General features: G+C 37.2%; 1 protein-coding gene across 1 annotated transcript in view; it reads right to left on the minus strand.

The window, feature by feature from the left end:
* Window positions 1–22,233, minus strand: part of ptprfa (protein tyrosine phosphatase receptor type Fa) — a gene marked incomplete at its 5' end in the record, with an annotated part of 188,387 nt that extends 166,154 nt beyond the window's left edge. The window contains one exon of the mRNA XM_079841132.1: window positions 22,143–22,233. Within this exon, the coding sequence (XP_079697258.1) occupies window positions 22,143–22,233 (91 nt within the window). The remainder of the gene's footprint in view (window positions 1–22,142) is intronic.
* Between the last annotated feature and the right edge of the window lie 3,506 nt (window positions 22,234–25,739).

Here is a 25,739-nt window from a genome sequence, read left to right on the forward strand (position 1 = left end):
CATTATATATTATTATCCACTATCGATCGGCACTTACACTAATGAATGCACAATCATTCTTGCATTTTGGTGGTCCCCCTTTTTTGTTAATGGGGTTTTATCAGGATACTTGTCCGGTCGGGCAAGTAAAATTCTCTTTCACTTGCCCCTTCAAAAAATCCACTTGTCTATCTATCTGTCTATCTGTCTATCTATCTATCTATCTATCTATCTATCTATCTATCTATCTATCTATCTATCTATCTATCTATCTATCTATCTATCTATCTATCTATCTATCTATCTATCTATCTGTCTATCTATCTGTCTATCTGTCTGTCTGTCTGTCTGTCTGTCTGTCTGTCTGTCTGTCTGTCTGTCTGTCTGTCTGTCTGTCTGTCTGTCTGTCCGTCCGTCCGTCCGTCCGTCCGTCCGTCCGTCCGTCCGTCCGTCCGTCCGTCCGTCCGTCCGTCCGTCCGTCCGTCTATCTATCTATCTATCTATCTAGTTTTTTATTTTGTTCATTTTTTTTAGAATTCCTCAGTTAAATACAATTATGTTATAAAATAAGCTGAAATAATGCAGGCTGCTGTCTTCAGCAGAAGCAAATACCATCGATTATCAACCTCGGATCTCACAGTAGGGCTGTCTTTAAAGGGTTATAAGTCATAGTTAAAAATCTATATCCCTATGGAGAAAAGGAATGGAGTTTTTACTTCTAGAACCTGACTGTTGCACTCTATAATAATGAATGTTTCTTGAGCAGCAAATCAATTTGCTAAAATGATTTCTGAAAGATCATGTGATGCTGAAGAGTGGAGTAATGATGCTAAAAATTCAGCATTCATCACAAAAATAAATGACATTTTAAAAACATTTGTCAATATATTGACATGTATCAAATAAATGCAGCATTGGTCAGTAGAAGAGACTTTTCAAAACATTTACATTTACTTACAGACAAACATTTAAATGGTTGTGTATAAAGAAATAAAGAAATAAGCACTTCCGTGGACAGTTTTGTCCTTAAAATAGTTAAGCAAACCCATACACACACATACTCACACTGATGGTGCATGACGATATTCAAACACAGTCTTATTCACACCTCAATATGATTGGTTCGGTATATACATCAGACTCCCCTGAAACACCTGAGGTCAAACTTCAGCTCATGACTGATTTATCAGACAGTCACCCTGCCTGATGACCTCCGACCCTGGATGTGTCTCACAAGACAGGCATCACATATTCACAGTCACACAAGGTTCTTTGAGCCTGCTTGCATGCTGGCCTCCTGCAATATTTACCGTGTTGACTTTCATGTGTGTTCTTGAGGCAGTGCAAAGCAATCTGGCTCCCAAAGTTTCTGCCCACACTCTGCCTCACACAGGACACTGAGGTATCTTTTCGTGTAATCTGCCAATCATGGGTGTATAAACAACACTACTTCCATCCCAGCATACCTGTTTAATCCCATCTTTCCCCTTCCCCCCCCCATAAATGGCATCCACTTTGAGTTTGGGTCGATTCTATTGCTCTATTATGGACTGTCTCTCAAATTTGCATGAACGTTTCAAATGGACAATTTATATTTAATCTTAAGAAACCACTGCATGGAAAAATCTCAAGTAAACAGGAGTTCGTGCATAATAAAAAAAAATTCTCATGCATGATGCAAAACATTTCTAACAGAAGCTTTGGTCTGTTGCTGAATAAATACATTAATCATAAAAAGTTGAATTGGGGCTTAAAAAAAGACTCAAAAACACCAGCTTTTCCTTAAAGGAGTATTTGTATATGGACAAAACCTAATGCAACTGGATCAAAGCAGCAGAGACAACCACAATAGTCTTCTGAGACTGAACCTGCTTAACCCATAAAGGCCCTAAACATTCTGCAAGGACCGTTAAAGAACGCAACACACATGTCTCGCAGACATCCTGTAGAATCCAACCAATCAGATGACGACTTCGAAACTTCTGCAGTGTTTCCAGAAAAGTGTGCCATTAGACGTTCAGCCAACGGTCCGTGGGCGTGACGTCTAAGGCTGAGACTAGTTTGAAATTAACTTTCGCCTCCTTGGGTACATATGTTTGATAACGCTACACTAACGGCAAATCAACGCATTTTCGTCCTGATTACACATTTCACATTTCCGGGTTTCTCAGAAGCGAAAGTCGTCATAGTTGGGTACACTTCTATAGCGGCGAATGAGAGACATAATTAGATTAAATATATTTTATGTGTTCCCATTTGCTCAAATAGCAAAAGCAAAACTCCAAAATAGTGTTTTCACAACTTTCAAAAAGAGGAAAAAATTGAGTGAGATTGATAACGGGAGTCAGAAGAGAGAAAGATGTAAATTTTACCATCACTTCCATAAACGCTGAATTAGAAACACACTAACAGCTGCATTAACTAGTTTCTTGTAATTGGATGCAAAGGTGATATAAAACAAAGTGTAGTGTTATAAAAGTACATACATAAAAAGTAAAAAAAAACGGAAAATATAAAAAAAACTTTGCAGGATTTACGATGTTGATGACTGTTAAAACGTGTCATCACAGTCTGTGAAGTATAAAACATAAAGAGTGCAAAAATCAGGAAAATCCAACCTTTATAACTACAATACTTTATCCTGAGGATAAAATAAAAATAAAATAAAAATAAAAACGTATTTGAAAATATAAAAATGTATAACAATATTAGAAAAAATCCTATATTTTCCATTTATGTGGTATTTTTAAAAAATAAAAATGAAATACAGAGAAATTAGTTTTTCCATTAAATTTTAGTTTATGATAAATATGAGAAGTGACAAGAGAGCAGCATGGTGACAGTCTAAAGATCAGAAATGTGATTCATTTCCAAGATTAAAGGCCTGTTCACTCTTTGTAAATATATAAATAAAGTCAACACATCACAACAATAACAATAACGTCACAGAGGAATGATATTGTTGGAATCACTTTCAGAAAAACAAAATTTCCATCTGATGAACGCTAAAAACATTGACAGCCAATCAGAATCCATCCTGATTTAAAGAGCTCGAGCAATTACAGTTTTTCTCAGTCGCTTTGGTACATTTCTCAGATCAGAATTGAAATTCTCAAAGCTACCTGTTCAATCTTCACATCATTGTGTCACTTCTGCACATCAAAAAAACAGATTCTCACTTCTTTGAACAAGTTGCAAATGCTTGTGTACATCCATGCAAATGATTATGTACAATTCTCTGCTGTTTCCTACATTATCAGTTGCTTATGTCATGTTGATCAAAATGTATTATAATGGGTCTCTGTTGAATAGTCTCACCCCCCACAACATTTAGCCATTAGTTCATAGCATAAGTCTTTACATGCAAAATGGTTGAACAAGTTGTCATAAAATGTCAAGCATATTTCTATACATTTCCGTTAGACGTTCACATTTCTACTTTTGTTTTCTGGGTTTTTTTTTCTTTGTGCTATGCAGTGCTGTCTTTTCCTTTCTGTATCGCAATGACATGGTCTGTCAACAAATTACAATACAAACAGTAATAGCATAAATGTGAATCTTGTCCAGTCTCTTGCATTCAAACTCCCACATACACTAAGGTGTAACCTACAATTTACAATAATTGTCATCAAAATTTTTGCCATATTTACATCAGAACATCCCTCCATAGTACAGTTATATTGACAACATGACTCAGCAATTTGACTGTCTTATTCATACACAATGACACAAGGACTTGTCATTCTGATGGCACTGACATGTTCATTGACACAGATATTTACTTTTGAGAGATCAACTAAGGATTTTGAGCAAGAGACTGGCTTTTGCAGGTAATCCATGGTGTTTTGCTATTTGTACGAATTGTTTTGAGAAATGGACTTACTGTTTTGCAAATGTCGAGGATGATTCGAGAAATGTACCAAAGCGACTGAGAAAAACTGTAAAGTGGCAGCAGACAAAACTGCAGCCCACGCTGAGAATAAAGAGAACGATATCGTCCGCTGATATAAACGCTAATATAGATATCAGTTATCGTTTTTGGTGTGAATGGGCCTTAAAGGGGACATATTATGCCCATTTTCACAAGATGTAATATAAATCTCTGGCGTCCCCAGAATGTGTCTGTGAAGTTTCAGCTCAAAATACCGCCAGATCATTTATTATAGCTTGTCAAATTTGCCCCTATTTGGGTGTGAGCAAAAATGCCCCGTTTTTGTGTGTCCCTTTAAATCCAAAATATCAAAAATAACCAGTTGTCGAGTGCAGCTTGAACCAGAGTCGTACACGGATGAGAGACTCAGGAAGAGGTTGCAACTTTAAGACGCACCTGGACGTTTCTGAATGGTTAGTGGATACATTTATTTTAGACAAAAATAAATGTTCTGTATTTTCTCAGTCTAGAAAGCACCAAATTACATATTTCACATTTCTACTGCATAAATGACCCAGTTTAAATACAAAGGGTGATGCTAAATCACTGAAGTAACCCTTTAAGATTTCCAGTGAAAACACTCCCAACTTGTACCAAGGCTACTTTTTTACTCATGCTGTGTGACTATAATGCTGCTGCTGCCACCTTATGACAATAGATTTACACTTGGAATTCAGTATTCTGTCATCCATGAGAGTAGCTCATTGGAAAAGGATGGAAAATGCCCTTCATTTTGTTTACAATCACCAATAAAACTTTTTTTCTATATCGTCGTAAATATCATTATCGCAAATATTCTTGAAATATCGTGGTATAATTTTGAGGCTATATCGCTCACCCCTAGCGGGGTTTCCCCTACTCTTACGTAGGAGTAGTAAATGTGAAACAGCGTATTATGAGTGATTGATAATGATTGATGGGGATTATAAAAAATAAAAGTATTGGGTGGATTTTTACCATTATAGGCTGGTTGTTTACACAGACTGTAGACACACATCTGTGTTCAACCTCCTTATAAAAGTGAATTTTGCATAATGTGTCCCCTTTAAGTCTAAGTCCAATTCAAACGTTTCTCCAATTATTATCACACACACCGAGGCAGAACTCCACAGAGCGTGATCGGATGTTTCATATTTATTTCAGGATCTGATGGCGTAGCTGAAACAAGTAGCTAAAAATTCCCTAATTTAAGGATCACCCAAGAACCCATGTTTGCAGCGCACAGGCCAAGCAGCCGACCACAAACATGCCACCCAAATCCCTCCGCCTGGAGCGAGGACAGCGTTAATCTGCCCGCTGACAGATCACAGGATTAATGAGCATCAACAGCTCCGAAACCAGATGATCAGCCGCGCCGTGGTTTGTGTGTTTATTCTGCATGTCAGCCAGGATCAGCTGTGAGACACACTGTTTGCAACTTAATATTAGGTGCTAATTTAAGCGCTGCTATTTCTCCATCTGACAGCTCACAAGATCTGACAAGAAGGCAAAACACAAAATACACAATAACAGCAGACCAAGAAACAGATACATTTCCTGTTGCACAGCATAATGCCGATAAGCACTCCACCCCCCTTACAGATCTGCCCGTATGGAACCAGCACGAAGTCAAATAAACGGACAGCATCCAGGAAGCCAGCCTCTTGCCCTCTGTCCCTAAACATCAAGCATCTCAACATCGATCGAGACACAACAGCCCGGCCATTTATTCTCATTAATTATGGATGCATGGCTTACCTCCAGTTGCACTCTGTCTTCATGTCTGCGAAAAAGAATCTGAACAGAGGACGTGTTATTATGCTCACTACCCGTGCTACAGATTCACAAGAGAAATAGACAACATGTTCAGGGAAGGTGAACTCTTTTTAATGTTATATAATGTACATAAAACTGTTTAATAGGAAGAACATAAAAGTCAACACAAAACTCCGGTGTTTGCATGCTATAGTTGCATTCAATGGTCACAGCTTGCACTAAACAGGTTATTTTCTAAAATAGTGCATGGAAAAATCAATAAATCAAATAATTACAAAGAAATGGCGTATAACACATTTATTTAAAGTAGAAAGACTAAACTAGCATTTTCATTTTTAATACATACTCCAATGTTTGAAAAATACAGTCAGGAACATGCATTAAGAAAGTACAAATGCTTTTGTGTTGAGCATTTGCCCTGAACGAGCCGATTTTTACAGTGAAATCCAGTGTTTAGAAACAGGCCTTATACTCTGACCTCTTCATTTACAAGTGGTTTGAGTATTCTGTTGGTGGTAGTAAGGTGAGAAGGACACTAAACTCTCAAACCGAATTAGTGAGACTCCAGCCTGAATGCCTGGCCTTTTTATTATTCAGGAGAAGAGAGGAGAGCAGTGAGATAAAGAAAGAGAAATTGCTTTTCTTTTATTCCCCATTGGGTGGTGCATTACAGTAATGGCTCTGTCTAAATAGCAATAGAGAGGCAGAATGGTGCCCACATTATCAACACCATGACCAATTCCTCACTCTCTCTCTGTCTCTCTCTCTGAGGGGAGTTAGCGGGGGGTGGTCTTGTGCGATCATTGTAAAGATCGTTCAATAAACGGTGAGTGAAACGCCTACATGAGCAGAGAAACTCTGAAAGTGATTATACGGCCGCAATCAGCACACCGTCTCACGTTTGAGGTTCTGGCACGACTAATAAACTCGTTCATCGCTCTGAGAAGTATGAATCAGAAAATGAGCTTTCTGATGACAATTTAATTGCCTTTCAAGAGAGCAGGAGTTATTTAAAAGAAATTGAACAATTGTGTCTTGGCAGTCTCATTTCAAGCACTATTCATATGAGGAAAGTTTGCTATATGTGGATTTCAAGTGAGTCACGACATGCTTTGAAAATGTTAAAAAATGTGTGGCACCCTATAGTGTTGTCATTATACTGGAATTTATATCTTCAATAACTTCTGAAGAGATCACTTTAAATGATGAAAGATTTTATTCATATATAAACATTGCTCAATTGTAGAGTTCAGATGCAAACGCCGCTAAACGCCACCTCTGTCAAAAAAAAAAAAGAGATGATATTGAGCAAATGTTCTCCGCACATAGTATACGTTCATCAAACACTTTCACTTCAAATCCTCTAAATCCCAGCATCAGCCCATTCAGAAATACAGGTTGGCAGAAACCGCTAAACGCCACTTCCCTTTGTCAGCAAAATCCTCTAAGTCCACAGAAACCAATCAGAAGACATGAAATGACAGAACCTAAACCTAAAGGAGCCTGATAAAAAAAAGCTCTTTTAAAAGAAAACCTTTCAGACGGACTTAGAGGTTTTTTCATCTGAACTCTTCAATTACCATTACAACGAGTGTTTGCTCACTCGATGTATTTGTGTTTACAATTGGGTAATTTTGTTGCAATTGCACAATATAGCTTGATTGCAAACTTTGAATTAAATAAAAAACAGCAATAAAATAAGAACGAATAAACAAGTCACTAATAAAAAAATTACAAAAAAATAATTGCTTGAAGTTTTTCAGGTAGGTTTAACAGTAGTCGGGCTATTCGGGTATGCTACAGAAACTGAAGTAATTCAATGTAAAACAACTTGACTTCATTGTACAAATTAAATACAGATAAATACAGAAGTTACAAAGTTATTCAGTCAAGAGTGATGAGGGATTTTCTCTTTGTCTTTTGTTGATTGATTAACATTAAAACACGGACAGCAGCAGGTATATTGGGCTTACTGGCCAACTGTTTACGTTCACTTAGGAAATAAGCGACTGTTTATGTGAATTCTCAGCCAGTCGGACATTGTGACAATATTTATGTGTGTATTCAGTGCCGCCGCATCACGCGTAGGGCACCAAGTGCTCAGGGGGCACCACAAGAAAATGCTCTCTCCAACCCCCCTACCAGCTCTACAAAGTCACGAATGCCGCCACCGCAGGCATCATAAAGTAATTGCGCTTAGGGCATCACAACGGCCAGCATTGGGACTGTGTGTATTCGTCCGCAAACAAGCTGCGAAAAAGAAATCAATTTGGCACTCACAAGCTGTTTGAGAGGCAGCTTTATGTGTGCGCACTTTGTTCGTGAGCACAGGAATGAAAATTGAATGAAGATTGAATCTGCATTTTTATTATGAATTTGTGTGTGTTATTTGTTGTTGTTGGAGATATCACAAATTGGTGGTATATATTCAATGTTTTTTATTATTATTTTTACATCACCGTCTCAAAGCAAATCCCTAAAGTTTTTTTTTTTTTTAGTTTTTTTTCAAAGTTTTTTTCCATTATTTCTCTTCATTATTTTACCGAGACTAAATGAATGATGACTAAAGCTGACCAAAGCATGTTCCCTCTTAGATGTGTGTCCTCCTCCTGTGAGAGCTTTTAACCACGCTTCACATGCTTTCAAAGTGCCAAATTTGGGATAAAACATCTTTGTGTGCACCAAAAGAGAGAAAACCTTCAGACTGAACATGAATCATTACTTTTTTTTAGAATTTTACCCCTGCAACAGTTGAGACCACAGCGCTATAGTGGTTGCTAGTAGGGGTATAATGATACAGTACATCAATATTACTGCTCGACCAATATTGATTTTTTATGCCCGATTCGATACTTTAGAGTGCAGGGTGTCCAGTGGCTGATATGAAGCAGATTAATATATATATATAATAAAAAATCAGAAATAATCAGTCTGAGAAATAATCAGTCTGTGTCTATATATATATATATATTTTTACATACATTAATATTGATTTATTAATTAAGGCCCCTTAATCAAATCATTATCAAATAGCAGAGAGTTTTGAATTATTGGCAAATATTCTCTGGCTAAAGAGAGCCGATGTCAGAATGTATTGTGACAAAATATCCAATATACACTAGCTAGTATGATATTTTGGATGGTTGCTAGGCTCAAATGACCAATGACAAATGAATACTTGTTTTAAAGCCATTGTAACGATAAACTTGCTTCCAAAAACTGTAGTGCTGTATGTGATGTAGTCTATGCCTGGCCATTGGCTATGATTTAGGGTACAGTGCTGTAAACACAGCTAGTAGCCGTATACAGGCAGTAGTGATAAAATGTCATGATGGAATAGAGACCGAGAATCCCACAAACACACACACACACACACACACACACACACACACACACACACACACACACACACACACACACACACACACACACACACACACACACACACACACACACACACACACACACACACACACACACACACACACACACACACACACACACACACACACACACACTGTCAATCACTGCAGCAGTGTCATTGTCATTCAACACCCTGCTCTTGTCCTACAGGACCTTTCTCTTATTTGAGCTCAGATAACCAGGGTTTAATAGCATCTAGGCAGACAGCCAGATAGTCAAATGCTGTGTGAGTGGAGGGGAGCTGCATTACACAATGATAAATGACAAAAGTTTCAAACAAAGTCACAGCTTTTGGATTGAAAAGCTCTCATTAACGGTGCAGCAACACCGGATCAGCCATGCGCATCGAGAGGAATCACTCACACAAACACAAAGACACGGGCGCAAAGGTCTCACCAGCAGCAGAGGTGCACACATTTCTAAAATGGCTGTTGAAAGGAAGATACTCTCCCACAGTGCAGCACTATTGAGTTTTCTCTTGAATGATAACAATGTGGAGAGCAAAAAGCTCATAAAATGGACTCAAATGTTCATGAAACAGGTCCCCGGGCACCAGATCATTTATTTAGCTCAGGATACTAAACAATTCATTTTATCAGTAGGATAATTACATACTACTCCTACTAGAACTGAAGTATGTAATTTGTACAGGATATTGCAAGAGATGAGCTTCAAAAGTTAAGACATTTTACACAAAAATTCTGTGACGACCAGAATATCACTCAGTGAATTAAACATACAACACGACATGACCTCACATAATGCATGTACATTGTATGTCATTGCACACTGCACAATCCCACATACTATTTTACAGTATACACTGTATAGTGATCTCTCAAACATATATGGACACTTAAGTTACTAGAAAAGTAATTTTATAGCATTAGATCAATTGTCTGTATCTGCTGAAAATGTCATCATTTTTGCTCAGTGACATTTAAAGTGCCCCATTATGCTTTTTTGAATATTCCTTTTTATGCAGTGTGTTATAGAGCTGTCTGTGAATGTAAACGTTCTACAAAGTTGTAAAGTCAAAAGAGCACGATAAATAAAGTTACTGTCTCCCAAAAGAAAGAATTCACTCCGAACAAGTGGTTCTCAACCTTTTTTCAGTGATGTACCCCCTGTGAAATATTTGTGCCATCAGTGCCTGATTTATTAAACTTTGGAACAGATAAACACCTACAAAATTCAAACATTTGAAAAAAAAAAAAGAAACTATTTTGAACATTTTAAATGATAATAATTAAAGAATAAATGTATTGCAAATATTTCTCATCACTAAAATGTAGCGATTGAAACTAATATAGTGAAAACAGTGACCATATTTCTGAAATGGAAACCAGGGACATTTCCTTTTTGAATGGTCAAAATATCACTAAAATCTCATTTGTTATTATATTTTAATTAAAAAAACAGGGACAATACATTTTTGAAAGTTTTTGTTGTTGTTGTGGAGTCCCTATATTATTATTAAAATTAATCATTATCATGATTTAGTTTGATTATTAGGATTTTATGTCTGGATTTAATACAATTTAAAAAACAAAACAAAAAAAACGATGAAAAGTTAATGGTAAGCTAACCATTGTAAATAAGCAGTTCAAAACAATGTTGTAACATGACTTAACAAAAACACATTACAAAAACAAATTATAAATATGATAAATAAAACAATTCGACAAACATTGTAACATTTTATAATTGTGTTTAAGTTTATACTATATAAACTACTTTTTTTACTTCAAAAGTTTTGTTACGTTTATGCTTAAATAATTTTTACTATCCTTAATTGGTCTTGTTATTTTGCATTTTAGGATTATTTTTAGCAGAAAGTATATGTATTCTGCACATGTATTGGTTGCAAGTGTAATTGTTTGTTTTTTTTTATATTAAAGTTATAGTTCAGATATGTGGTATAATCACTGCGTTGTGACTGTGGAACTTTTGGGGACAAAACAATCCCGCACCTTGTTGAGGCTCTGTTATAAAGGACATACAAACAATATTACTTTAAATTAAAAATGAATAGTTAGTATGTTACTACCTTGAAAGCGATAACAAGGTTTATTTTGATATTTGACGATAATGGCGCTCTGTCTGCTCTCAACTCGCTACGTTCTTCATGAAGTAGTAGCGGCGTGCTGTGCGCTCGTGACCAAGTAGAGTCAGCGTAGCTCACAGCGCCATCTGCTGGTGGAAATAATCACTACACGATTGCTCCTAAAACCAGCAGCTGCTGTTTGATGTTGGTTGGGCGCTTTTTTCCAAATATATTTGAGGGTTGTTTGGAACGAGCTGTAAAACGGGGACAGAACATTAAAAACCTGGACTGTCCCCGGGAAACAGGGGTACGCTTACCCTCATCTGAGAACCACTGGCCTAAATGAGTTGTTTGTAAGTTGAATCTCACTGCATTTCGGTTCTACTTCACTAGAAAAGACATTTGCATAATGCTCATCTATGTTGTGCGTTATCCGCCCGCGAACAACTTGATCCGCCCTCAAACGTGACTTACTGACGACTGCTTCTCAAATCTTTGAGTTCCACGTGGGATTCACAAAACGCTTGCTCTTGAAAGATGGGTCAGTACCCAGTTTATTTGGATCAGCTTGCTCCTCAGAAACACAACCCGTAAGTATGATTAATTATTAATGTACATATTTTCTACCAGGTGTTCAAAAAACGTAGTTTTGGTTTTTATACTGTGTACGTTACCGCCTAACCGGCTAACTCACGTTATTAATGTCTTACTGAAACTGCTAAGCAGCTGTGGGCCACTATTACCTAAAACTGTGTCTATTAATGCAGATTGTCTGTCGTTCTTACTAGGGATGGGTGATATTTTATCGTTTGCGATATACCGGTAAAAATTCTCCCCACGATAAGAATTTGTCTTCCCGCGATAATAACGATAAAGCCTCGTTGATGGCGCGACCCATCCGCACAGTGCCGCCGCTGGCCGTTATTACTTTATTATGGCCGCGGTGGCTGCGTTCATCACTTTGTATAGCTGAACGGGGGTTGGAGAGAGAATTTTCTTGTGGTGCCCCCCGCAGCATTCGGTGCCCTAAGCGCCGTGCAATGGGAGCGGCGGCACTGAATCCGCATCTCACGTGCAGAGCGAAAACAGCGAAAGCTGCGGAAGAGTTCATAGCTAAACGAGGGGCTACCTGAGGGCAATCTGAACCTGTACAGATGTATTTTCACTCGCTGAGCACTTGGACTGAGCGCTTAAGAGATTCGCTCTGTCTCAATCGATCGGTAAAGCATACTATTTCAGTTCAACTCAATGAATGCACAGTGTATTTGACGCACATTAAACACTAGTGTGAGGCGCGACTGAGAGCGCTCAGTGTTTCACACACACTCAAAGAGAGAGCGAGATAGTCTTATACCACACAGAATTGACGTGCTACATGTAAATAATACCCTTTGTTGTATTTTCCTGTAAAATAATGGCGTTTATTTGGAATTATTCAGCCTTTCATGAACAGGAAGAAACGAATGCACAAACGGGAATCTCATTGGCTGGCTGCACTGTGTTTTGATTTCAACAAATCAGATTGAATGAGCGCTGACAACGTGATTAATATTCATTAATTTTATTAGTTGAAGAATTCGTGGTATTATTTTCTTATCAACTCAAATTACTGAAGTTCTATCATTAAATCATTATTTGTAACTTTTTTGTAATCTGAAGACATTTTTGGGATAATTACTTTTGCTGTTTCTTCTATTTTTACCACTGTTTGCACCATGAGTGTATGAATAAATACAGAATCGGTTTACACGTAAAACTTGTCATTGATTTGAATTATTATTGTTTGTATTGTGTGATGTTTTTCAGCACAGTTGCACCATTTAAACATTACACTTTCACAGAAGACAATTATATCTGCAACTTTTCCATTTCTGAAAAGGCTGGTGTGGAATTTTACATATAAAAAATAAATGTATATATATTATGTATTATAGGAGCCTATTTGATGACATGTACGTTTTACTTAAGATCATTGTTTGTTTTTTTTAGCTCTCACTTTATTCCAAAAACATGGAGAATGATACTACATTTATCGTCATTGATATCGTTATCGCAATAAATACTAGAAAATATCGGGATACATTTTTAAGTCCATATCGCCCATCCCTAGTTCTTACTACTTTGAGTAAAGATAAAGGATGGAACAAGATTTGTTTTGCTAACTTAAATGTTACATCAGTCATTCACGTTAGCGCTGGGCTAACGTATGCGCTGTTATTGATGCAGTTGCCGAAAGTGCATAGGTTTGTTGATGGACACACACTTGTTAATGCTGATGGTGAGGAATTACAGCTCCAACATCTCATAATGTACCTCAAAGTGAGTAGTGAATCACTGAGAAACGTCTTGCTCAAGTCCTCCTTGCGATCTTCTTTCATTCTTCCAATGAACTAATGACTTCCAAGTCGTTTGAGAATCACTGAAAAATGTGGTGATGTGCAATGTATATTATGAGAAAGTGTTTTTTGACCTTTGATGCATGTAAACCTGTTGTTTTGGCAAACCTCCAAAACATAATTAGAAACCTTTAACATAGCATAACTATTAATTATCTGGTGTTTTGGTGAATTTCATTGAGTGTATGAAGTCAAGTTCACACAGACTCACATCCTGGAAACATTCTCTGTGTTTACAGTGTCTCTTTGGTTACCTTCACTTTCAGGTTTATTTAGTGCTGGTAAATTACACAAGATGATCAGTGCACATTCATGCACCACAAGGAAAAATCCAAATGAGCGCGTGGAAAATTCTCAACAACTCCTCATGTTCTGTCATTTCTTTGCTGGTATAATATGACAAATATAATTATCAGCTCTTATAAATCTATTTTTAATGCACCTATATACTCCAATAAGATCTCTTACATGTGAACGTGCGCGTGTCAGTCAGAACTGTATGTTCCAGGGTCAGTGTGTGTGGGTGGGTGTACGCTCAGTGAACATGTATAGAGGATGCAGTGTGTGTGTGTATGTGTGTGTGTGAGTGTATGAGAGAGAGAGGGAGAGAGAGGCGGAAAATCACACTTTAGGCTTTTAAGCTTAGACATAGTCGAGCGTGAGAATGATCAGGAGTCCATAGACACTGCACTATAGAAAATAGGGGGCAGAGGTCATATCCACACATACTGTATGCTGTATTCATCTCTCCACTGTTCTCTAGTAGGCTTGTACCAAAACAGCAGTCTGGTAATATATCATTTCTTGGCACCATTTTAAAAACTATGCTATATAATAATATTTAAAAAGTTAAATAATGATATGAAATATTATAATTATTCAATTCAATTCAAATTTATTTGTATAGCGCTTTTCACGATACATATCGTTTCAAAGCAGCTTCACAGAAAATGCCTCTATATTACAATTTAAATTGATTTGTACATGTTATACATTTCAGAAATGCACATATACAAAGCAGACAGATTAGCTAACTATCTATTATAAATCAATATAATAACTATGGCACAGAAATAAGAATACATGTTGTTAATGAATAGGGTATATAGAGATGAGCATGGGTATGTGTTGATGCAGAGTTATAAAAAGTAAATAAAGATATACAGCTATTTTTATAAATACTTAAAAGTTAAATATGATTATCTAAAAGTAATATGAATATAATAATATAATATAACAAAATTAAAGTTAGATATGAGTACCAAATATAATCATATTTTAAATCGTAAAACATATTGATATAATTATTATCAGAAAGCAAAACTTTTTTCCCTGGCTGGACTATAATTTTCACAAAGAATGAATATTTTTTGTCATCACTGGCTTATATTTTAGTATGTGGTGACGTTCATGTATTAGAGTCTGTATTGTGTACTACTGATGCTGCAGACATTTTATTTTATTATTTTAATTGACTTGGTTTCAACATGACTTATAATCATAGTTATATCATTTACAGCCATTCATTAACACTCATAATCACTTTTATCAGATGATGACCATCATTTGCTGTGTCATCTTCAATAAAGCCATAGGGCAATAATTCTTGTGTTGCATTAATGCACACTTATCTTCTTGTGTACTTTATAGGAGTCCCTTGACTCTAATGAGGGGTTTTCAATGTGGACACTACCTCTCTCTCTCTCTCTCTCTCTCTCTCTCTCTCTCTCTCTCTCTCTCTCTCTCTCTCTCTCTCTCTCTCTCTCTCTCTCTCTCTCTCTCTCTCTCTCTCTCTCTCTCTCTCTCTCTCTCTCTCTCTCTCTCTCTCTCTCTCTCTCTCTCTCTCTCTCTCTCTCTCTCTCTCTCTCTCTCTCTCTCTCTCTTCAAAGGCTTGCTGTGGCACACAGTTGTACTTTTGGCCTCCAGGATGTATTTTCAGACTGGCTCAGTCAGTGTCTCCTGCTGTGTTTGTGTAGATGTTCTCATCCTTCTATTGACAGAAACACTCTCATCTATTAAGACAGCAAAGCTGAGCTCTACACATGCTGTAACAGATACAGTCTGTCTACAGTCACTTTATCTACCTGCTTATAACATACAATAAACTCCCATTCAACACAGTCAAGCTCCTCGGATTACTTTCTATTCTAGAGTATATTCTGCACTCTTAAAGGCTCGGAAATCACAAATGCAAGCAGTTCAATGGCTAAGAAGTATGACTAAAATGATGAAAAAAAGTATTTCTAAGCATCTAGTTTAAGATGCAGGTTTCAGGTTTCAACTCTTAGAAATGTTCATGTTGATTTTTTTACTTTTTTACATATTATTCAATGACTTAAAATTGTCACATCCATAAACTAGTTTATGTACTTCTTGGGTAGAGGTTAATTTCTTCAAGTCGCTGCCTATAATGCACTACTTATACCGGTATTGCAATTTATACATACAATACATATTTAATTTCAGATGTTTTAATTAAAGGTCTTTTATTGTACACCTTTCTGGAGTTTTACTTTAGGTGTTGATGTCCTTAAGAATATATATTTGCGGTATAACTACCTAAAACCATCGCAATATATTTTTACAGCTCCTTTCTCTGGAGCTCTGATAAGAACAGGTCGATTTTGGCCTGTCTAATTAATATTCATGAGCCTCTCTTCTGATTGGCCTGTTGTTTTCGGAAACTATGGTAATGCAGGGCTGTCAGTCAGCGGCCTTGGGCGGGGCATGAGGAATGTGACGTCACATTCCTCAGAGACTCAAAACGGCGTGTCTAATGAGACTGCTTTGGATTAATAGGGATTCAAAAATAAGGAGTGGGTGGATTTTTATCATCCATTTTATCAATGTACAAATTGTGGTTTTGGTCTATAAGGCTAATTTTGCCCTTCATGACAACTATGAGGGGGGTGAATTTTATTATAACTCATTTGTTTCCATTATATAAAGCCTTATAGTTCTGCATAATTAAGGGCGTGGTCACTTTGAGTGATTGTATTGTGTTTAAAATTGTGTTGGATTGTAGTTTATCTACTGTCTGTTAGTCATCACGTCACCTAAGCTCCGCCCACGTCCCGCCTCTTTGCCCATTTTCAGTTATCCGGGTGTGACATTCGGTGTCGCGCTGCCAAGATGGCAACGGCCAACTCGACCCTACTTTACTCTTCAAAACTGCTCTTCAGAATCCTATGGGTGATGTCCCGGACACTACGTCCATATATTTTTACAGTCTATAGTTCACACACTGTCAACACACATTTATATCCAAACTGATTTTGCATAATAGGTGACCTTTAAATGTAATCTGATATAGCTCCCTAAAAAGATATGAATTAATGATTCATGATATAATATGTACTGTTTTCAACCTGTAATAAACATAAAAGAAAATGTAATAACTTTTTACCTGATGTAAATTATACAATTCTGACTTTATATCTGACAATTCTGACTTTATATCTGACAATTCTGACTTTATATCTCACAATTCTAACTTTATATTAAAATTCTGACTTTATATCTCACAATTCTGACTTTATATCTCACAATTCTGACTTTATATCTCGCAAATCTGACTTTATATCTCACAATTCTGACTTTACATATCTCACAATTCTGACTTTATATCACAAAATTCTGACTTTATATCACAAAATTCTGACTTTATATCACAAAATTCTGACTTTATATCACACAATTCTGACTTTATATCTCGCAAATCGGACTTTATATCTCACAATTCTGACTTTATATCAAAGTTCTGACTTTATATCTCACAAATCTGACTTTATATCTCACAATTCTGACTTTATATCTCACAATTCTGACTTTATATCAAAATTCTGACTTTATATCACAAAATTCTGACTTTATATCACAAAATTCTGACTTTATATCACACAATTCTGACTTTAACTTTATATCTCACAATTCTGACTTTATATCTCACAAATCTGACTTTATATCTCACAATTCTGACTTTATATCAAAGTTCTGACTTTATATCTCACAAATCTGACTTTATATCTCACAATTCTGACTTTATATCTCACAATTCTGACTTTATATCAAAATTCTGACTTTATATCTCGCAAATCTGACTTTATATCTCACAAATCTGACTTTATATCTCACAAATCTGACATTATATCTCACAATTCTGACTTTATATCTCACAATTCTGACTTTATATCTCACAATTCTGACTTTATATCTCACAATTCTGACTTTATATAGCTCAGCCGTATCGCTCACCTGTCCAAGACATTTTTACATGATTTATTCCAAAACAATCTGAATTAAAGACTATAGTCAACAGCTAACTAAACAAAACAACTAAACGCAAGCACAGATGTTTTAAATTGGTCAACCTTCTAGAAGAATGGAAGACATAAATATTTTTGTCAAGGTACACAGCTATAATTCCATTTAAGGTGAGTCCTAGTTTGGGCTTCATTCAACTTCTCACCCTCAAATCACAAAATTTGACTTCATTTGGTGCACTCAAATCTATATATGTGTGAAAGGGAGAGATGGAGTCTACTGATGGGAGGACCATCACAATTTATCCAGAAAATCCATTCACATCTGCGTCAATTAAAGCGAACACCAGTACACGGAAGACAGTTAAAAATGGGTTGTTGTCTAACACTTAAGCTCCCTTTAGACACACACACAGCCTGGAATCTAAATAGATTTAGTGAAATCTTGTTAAACAGACCTTTTTAACCCCTCTAGCACTGGAGCGCCACTAATGCGTTCATTCAGACAAAGCACTTCTTAATTGAATCTGAACTGATTTGAATAATCAATCTTGTTTGAACCTATGCTGCTAAAGCGGATCTTCGGCTGGTTCAGCTTGTGTCGTGACTCCCATGAGTCTCTCAGCTCAGGTCAGGCCCGGCTCAGGTGTGGGGTGAGGGGTGAGGGGTCTCCTAATTACTAATCTGACGGATGCTTTTATTCAAAGTGACTTATTGTTCACTTATTTCAAATTCAATCCCTCTGGAGTAACCAGAGGTTAAGTGTCCTGCTCAACGGCGATAGCTCATGAATCATCCCTTGCAGGATTTGAACCACTAAAGATGCATGCGAGCACTTCTTTGTTTGCACACAGAAAAAAGAGTAGTGCCCTTCACATGGAAGAAGAATCAGCAGGCAAACAATTTTCCCTTTTTTTCCCTATTAGTTACATTAATGAAAAGCCGTGCACGTGCATCACTTTTCCAAGGGATCAGGAGAAACAAAGAAACGGAGCGGGTTGCGTGAGGTGATTTCCTTTGCAAAGACATTCCCTCAGCGACCACCGGCGTTAATGTCATATAAGAAATAGCACAACAGCAGCTCTGCAACACAGCATCAATCAGAAGATGAGCAGCTCTAGAAGTCCCAGCGCTGCTGAAATCTCATGCTAAAGTTGCACCATATTTGCTCTCATAAATAAAACATGGTGATTTTGTACTGTGCGTATCGTCTTCAAGACTACGTCCTACGCAAGTCTGTGAGGAGACTGAAAGGAAAAGTGTGAGTGGGGGGAAAACAAAAGTCTGTTGAGCAGATCATAATGGTGCTGATGGAGGGACTTCACACTGAGAGGAGAGAGAGAGGCCGTGAGAGCCAGAGATTAGAAGAGTGAGAAAACCGATGCATTCAGCTGAAAAACATGCTAAAGGCTTTTCTCACCCCTGCATGAGTGCACAGGGCTCCATCAGCGTGAAGAGCAAAGGGGAGCAGAGGGCAAATTCGGGAACGTTTGCCATATTCCCAATCTACAGGCCTTTCAACATTGCTCATTTAACATCTTCCACTGCATCCATAAAAGCCTTCCTTGAGTCTGATGGGGAATAAAATGAATTTTACAGTGCCAATCTAAAATTATACCGAGCATTACAATGGTTTTAACTCTAACACGCACCGGTGTTTGGCTCCTTGTGCCATGACTCGGGATTGTGAGAGTGTTAAGACAAACACATTTTAATAGCATATCTGAGTTTTGTATGGAAGCTTGTTTCTGCCAGAGAATAAAACATTTTAAAAGATAATTGCGACTTTTTATCTGACAATTCTGACTTTATATCTGACAATTCTGACTTAATATCTCACAATTCTGACTTTATATCGCACAATTCTGACTTTATATCTGACAATTCTGACTTTATATCTCACAATTCTGACTTTATATCTGACAATTCTGACTTAATATCTCACAATTCTGACTTTATATCTCACAATTCTGACTTTATATCACACAATTCTGACTTTATGTCTCACAATTCCGACTTTATGTCTCACAATTCTGACTTTATATCTCACAATTCTGACTTTATGTCTCACAATTCTGACTTTATGTCTCACAATTCTGACTTTATGTCTCACAATTCTGACTTTATGTCTCACAATTCCGACTTTATGTCTCACAATTCTGACTTTATGTCTCACAATTCTGACTTTATATCTAGCCATTCTGACTTTATATCGCACAATTCTGACTTTCTGTCTCACAATTCTGACTTTATATCTCACAATTCCGACTTTATATCTCACAATTCTGACTTTATGTCTCACAATTCTGACTTTATATCTCACAATTCTGACTTTATGTCTCACAATTCTGACTTTATGTCTCACAATTCTGACTTTATATCTCACAATTCTGACTTTATATCTCACAATTCCGACTTTATGTCTCACAATTCCGACTTTATGTCTCACAATTCTGACTTTATGTCTCACAATTCCGACTTTGTCTCACAATTCTGACTTTATGTCTCACAATTCTGACTTTATGTCTCACAATTCTGACTTTATATCTCACAATTCCGACTTTATATCTCACAATTCTGACTTTATGTCTCACAATTCTGACTTTATATCTCACAATTCTGACTTTATGTCTCACAATTCTGACTTTATGTCTCACAATTCTGACTTTATATCTCACAATTCCGACTTTATGTCTCACAATTCTGACTTTATATCTCACAATTCCGACTTTATGTCTCACAATTCCGACTTTGTCTCACAATTCTGACTTTATGTCTCACAATTCTGACTTTATGTCTCACAATTCTGACTTTATATCTAACAATTCCGACTTTATGTCTCAAAATTCTGACTTTATGTCTCACAATTCTGACTTTATATCTAACAATTCCGACTTTATGTCTCAAAATTCTGACTTTATATCTCACAATTCCGACTTTATGTCTCACAATTCTGACTTTATGTCTCACAATTCTGACTTTATGTCTCACAATTCTGACTTTATGTCTCACAATTCCGACTTTATGTCTCACAATTCTGACTTTATGTCTCACAATTCCGACTTTATGTCTCACAATTCTGACTTTATATCTCACAATTCCGACTTTATTTCTCACAATTCTGACTTTATGTCTCACAATTCCGACTTTATGTCTCACAATTCTGACTTTATATCTCACAATTCCGACTTTATGTCTCACAATTCCGACTTTATGTCTCACAATTCTGACTTTATGTCTCACAATTCCGACTTTATGTCTCACAATTCCGACTTTGTCTCACAATTCCGACTTTATGTCTCACAATTCTGACTTTATATCTCACAATTCCGACTTTATATAGCTCAGCCGTATCGCTCACCTGTCCCAGACATTTACATGATCTATTCCAAAACAATCTGAATTAAAGACTATAGTCAACAGCTAAGTAAACAAAACAACTAAACGAAAGCACAGATGTTTTAAATTGGTCAACCTTCAAGAAGAATGGTAGATGTAAATATTTTTCTCAAGGTATACAACTATAATTCCATTTAAGGTGAGTCCTAGTTTGGGAATGGTAGCGGTGAGTAAATGATTAATTCTGCTGGTATTACTACCACCATAAAGAGCAGCGCCGATAATAAGTGACCAGACTTTTGTGTTCTTATTGTTTTTATTGGCCTCAGGGTTCAGGGACTACATGACGTAAGGCCAGTGACTCTCATACTGCTGCACAAACACATATACATCAATTGTGATCTAAGGCTGGAGCAAACACAGCTGTTTGATTTAGCAAAAATGCTTTGCTGAAATCTTTCTCCAGGGACTCTAATGCTGCAGGGCCCAAATCTTTCAATAATTGTTGACAGCAACAGTTTCAACAAAAATGCTCTCATATTTTCGGATTTATTAATTTGCACTTTAAAAGCTGGATAAATGTGATGCGAAGCATGTCACATTCATTAAGACCATGGTCGAGACAAAGAAGATCGATGTGAATCTGAAAGATCCTCCCTCATACGTTATTACACAAACAACACGACAGTGATTGCATTCACTCTATTCCTCAAATCCCTGTGACATCCATATTTCCTCACCTCATTCTTGCCAGGCTGTGCTTATCGAACAAACCAGAAATCCCTTAATGTGTTTGAAAGAAAATAAGACTTGACAACCGTTTTTTCCCCCCTTGCAGAGATTTAAAATAACAGGCACTTTAGGAGAGAAGGGTGTGTTTTGTAAACAGCATGATATTCCCACTCCTACACACTTCATTTTTAAGATCATAGATGTAGACACATAGATACAAGGTAACAGTCATGAACCGGTGGAAAAGAGCTGTATGTATATTAAAGTGGGATACTCACTGTCTGCATGGATTGGCACCACCAGGCAGAGCAGCAGCAGGAGGGATGTGGCACTGCCGCGAGGAGAGGCCTGTTGGGTGTGTGGCACCATGATTTCCGGATGGCGCTCACCGCAGGGGTTCCCTAAACTCCTGCTGGATGACTATGTGCTCACGCTACCATTTAGTGAGACCTGACGGGGGACACAAAGGAGAGTGACATCAGAAAGTTGCAATGCAAACAGCACATTTCAAGCAATTCATATCCTCACACGCGTGACATCACCACATTCCAAGACATTACCTCATTATTAGCATTCCAAGAGCATTACATCACATTCCCATAATCTTCACGCAAATTAAAGCAATGGGAGAATGACATCAGTAAGCATCATGGTAATGTATGCAATCTTTACATTTTCAAACTTAAAAAGAGCACTCCAAGAGCAAGATATTTCATATTAGGTCAGTCTTCTAAAGTTATTCAATGTATTTTGCGAGGAACAGAACCAAAATTTTAAGTCATTATTTACTGAAAATCGACATTGTCATGTAGACAAAAGTTCCGAATTTAATAACTGCTCTGAAGGATTCAATTTAGTAAGACTGATTCTTCAGAGTGATTCATGTTTGTTTGTTTTTGTGTGTTTGTGAACTATTCATTAAAGGGGTGGATGATTATGATTTAACTTTTTTAACTTTAGTTAGTTGCTGTCTGAGCATAAGCAACATCTGCAAAGTTATGACGCTCAAAGTTCAAAGCAAAAGGAGATATTTTCTTTTAAAGAAATCGCCTTATAAGGACTAAAACAAACGGCTGGTAGGGACTACAACGAGCTTCTTCATGGGTTAGTGACATCACTAACCCTAATATTTATACATGCAAATGACAACATAAGTTATAACCGTAATTAAACTAAACCACCTGTTCTATCTTCATGCAGCATTCATTCTCTGGCTCTGTGCATCTTACAACAGTTCCCACATGAGCGATTTATAAATTATCATGACACAACATGCTAATCAATGAATTGAAGATAGTTAACTCCACATCAGCTACATAAAATCATCAACTAACCATTCAGAAACGTCCTGTCTCATTCTACATGTTGTCACTTCATCTCGAGTCTCTCCATCAATGTCCGATTACAGTTTGAACATAAAAGGCTGAACAGTTTCTGACCTTTTCAGTGCGTGTCTGGTTGAGGTAATGGAAGCTGCTAACACAAACTCTTGAAGCCCCGCCCTCTTCTTACAAAGGGGTCGGGAGCAGCAGCTCATTTGCATTTAAAGGGACACACACAAAAGCAGAACGTTTTTGCTCACCCTCAAAAAGTGGCAATTTTAACATGCAATAAAAATGATCTGTTGGGTATTTTTCAGCCAAAATGTCACATACACATTCTGGGAACATCAGAGACTTATTTTACATCATTATATGACCCCTTAAAATTATAATTCGCTCTGGAATCTACACTGCTGTGCTGTATGTTACAGATTTACTAAAAAGCAAGGAACTGCAATGAAAACTTAATAAACAGACATTTCTTGTCATTATTTTGCACTTTCAAACACATTAACATTCAACAAATTCCCAACATATGATTTATTTAGCTAAAATACCAAATCTAATAAATATTAGATGAAAATGTTAAATGTTGCCTTGTCAACTGACTGAAAGTACTGAAGTACTAAAATGACTAAAACTGAAAGCAAAATAGAAATATTTAAAAAGCAAAACAATGAATAAATGAACAATGAACAAAACTTTAATAAAAAAAGCTTATTCAAAACAGTAATACATTCTATAATGCAACAGGTATGTAAATAATACTAAAATCACACTATAAATTTTACTGCGAAACTTTCAATACAGACTGTGAACACATTCACAACTCAGGTAAAATAATATTTATTTCGCTACGGCCATTAGGAAGCAGCAGTGACAGCACAGATTGAGTCATTTTCATTTTGGGCTGAGCTATTCCTTTAACCCGGTGACATCATGCACACAATGAATGATGTCACTGTGTTAATTTAATAAAGTGGTCTGAAGCACAAGTAAATGAGCTCGAGCCGCAATGAGTCCCGGGAGAGCGTTTCAACGACCACAGACACCTCTGGCCTTTGAAGAACACAAGCGCCGTGCCAGGTTCACACTGTGAGTGTGTGTGTCTAGGGGTTTGTGTGTGTTAATAACCTGTGCGGTGAGGGCTCTCGTGTGTCTTTCCAATGAAGCCACCCCATGCACACTCTCACTCACTCATGATTAAGATGATACATTCATTTATTAACCAGAAGCGCTCATCATGTAATTGGCCGGACCCGGGCTAATTAATCATGCTCACACAAAGCAGACATCTGCTATGCAACACACTCACTCTGCCACAGAGAAAATAATCATGGAAGCGCCACAGAGAGACGCCCATAGACCAGCACTAATTACTCCGCCACCACAGCAGGAAAGTTTGGAGCCGCTGGCGCTCGGCAAACAGCTTCCACCCTCAAACATCGTTTGATCGGGAGCTGAAGGTGCGCTTCCACATTCCTGCAGGCTGAGCAGACGGAAACATCTCTCCGTCTCCGAGCACGCCATTTCTCCCACTTATTATGGAAATCATGAGTCTGGAACAGAACCGCTGAGCTGACAAACTCACCGACACTGCATTAAACTGCGAGCATTTAGGGACAAGCACACAGCAAACACACACACACACAAACACTGTGACGCTCGGCACACACAAGTCTCTGCTTCAGCACACACTGTAATTACAGCAGGCTGCTCCCCGTTCTGTACCCCACCGTCTCTGCCTTTCCAAAGAAAACACAGACTCTGCTTATGAGTGGATGCTACAATTGCACCAGCCAACCGTCTCCAGCCTCTCCTGAACATTCCTGCAGGAAGAGCACGCTGGGAAAACAAAGCGCGGACTGAACGCAGCGTGCATTTCTAAAGACCTGAGTCGCTTCTGCTGAAAGACAAATGATACAAGCAGCCAGCTAGACTCTCCATGATGACAAGTGGTTTAAATGAAGGGTCAAAAGTCAGTTCATTTCTCTCAGGAATCACTCCTCATGTGGACAGGACATGACTGCACAGGAACTGAAGAGTTGGGACGCAGTGATTCGAAAGCACTGCAATTTCAGGATGGACAGAAGTCCTCGCTCTGGTCTAAATTCACAGGCTAAATGTGATTGGTAAAAATAATGTGTATAGAAAAGTGGGTAACATTTGGGTCAATGACTGATAAGAAAAATTATATTTTTTTGTAAGATAAAAAATCATTTTAAGCAAAATGCATTTTTATGTCCAAAAAATGTATGGTGTTGATTCATATTGGTTTCACAGCTTTTGAGACGGCATTAATTCATTATTAAACAAGATTTCTGATTTTACCACCCAGAAAATGTCAGGTGGTACGACCATATATTCATTTAAAATAATATACATATACAATATCATTGTAAAATGCATATCACATGGTAAATTCCCTTTCCCTCTTCTATGTATTGCTCTTTTAGTCTAATTCATATAAACTGACACTTTTCTATGTGTTCAGAACACAATTTTCCATGAGGAGTTATGTTTTTTTTTTTATTATTATTATTTGTATATGTT

Source organism: Gobio gobio (genome assembly GCF_949357685.1).
Source record: "Gobio gobio genome assembly, chromosome: 17".
Classification (NCBI taxonomy): domain Eukaryota; kingdom Metazoa; phylum Chordata; class Actinopteri; order Cypriniformes; family Gobionidae; genus Gobio; species Gobio gobio.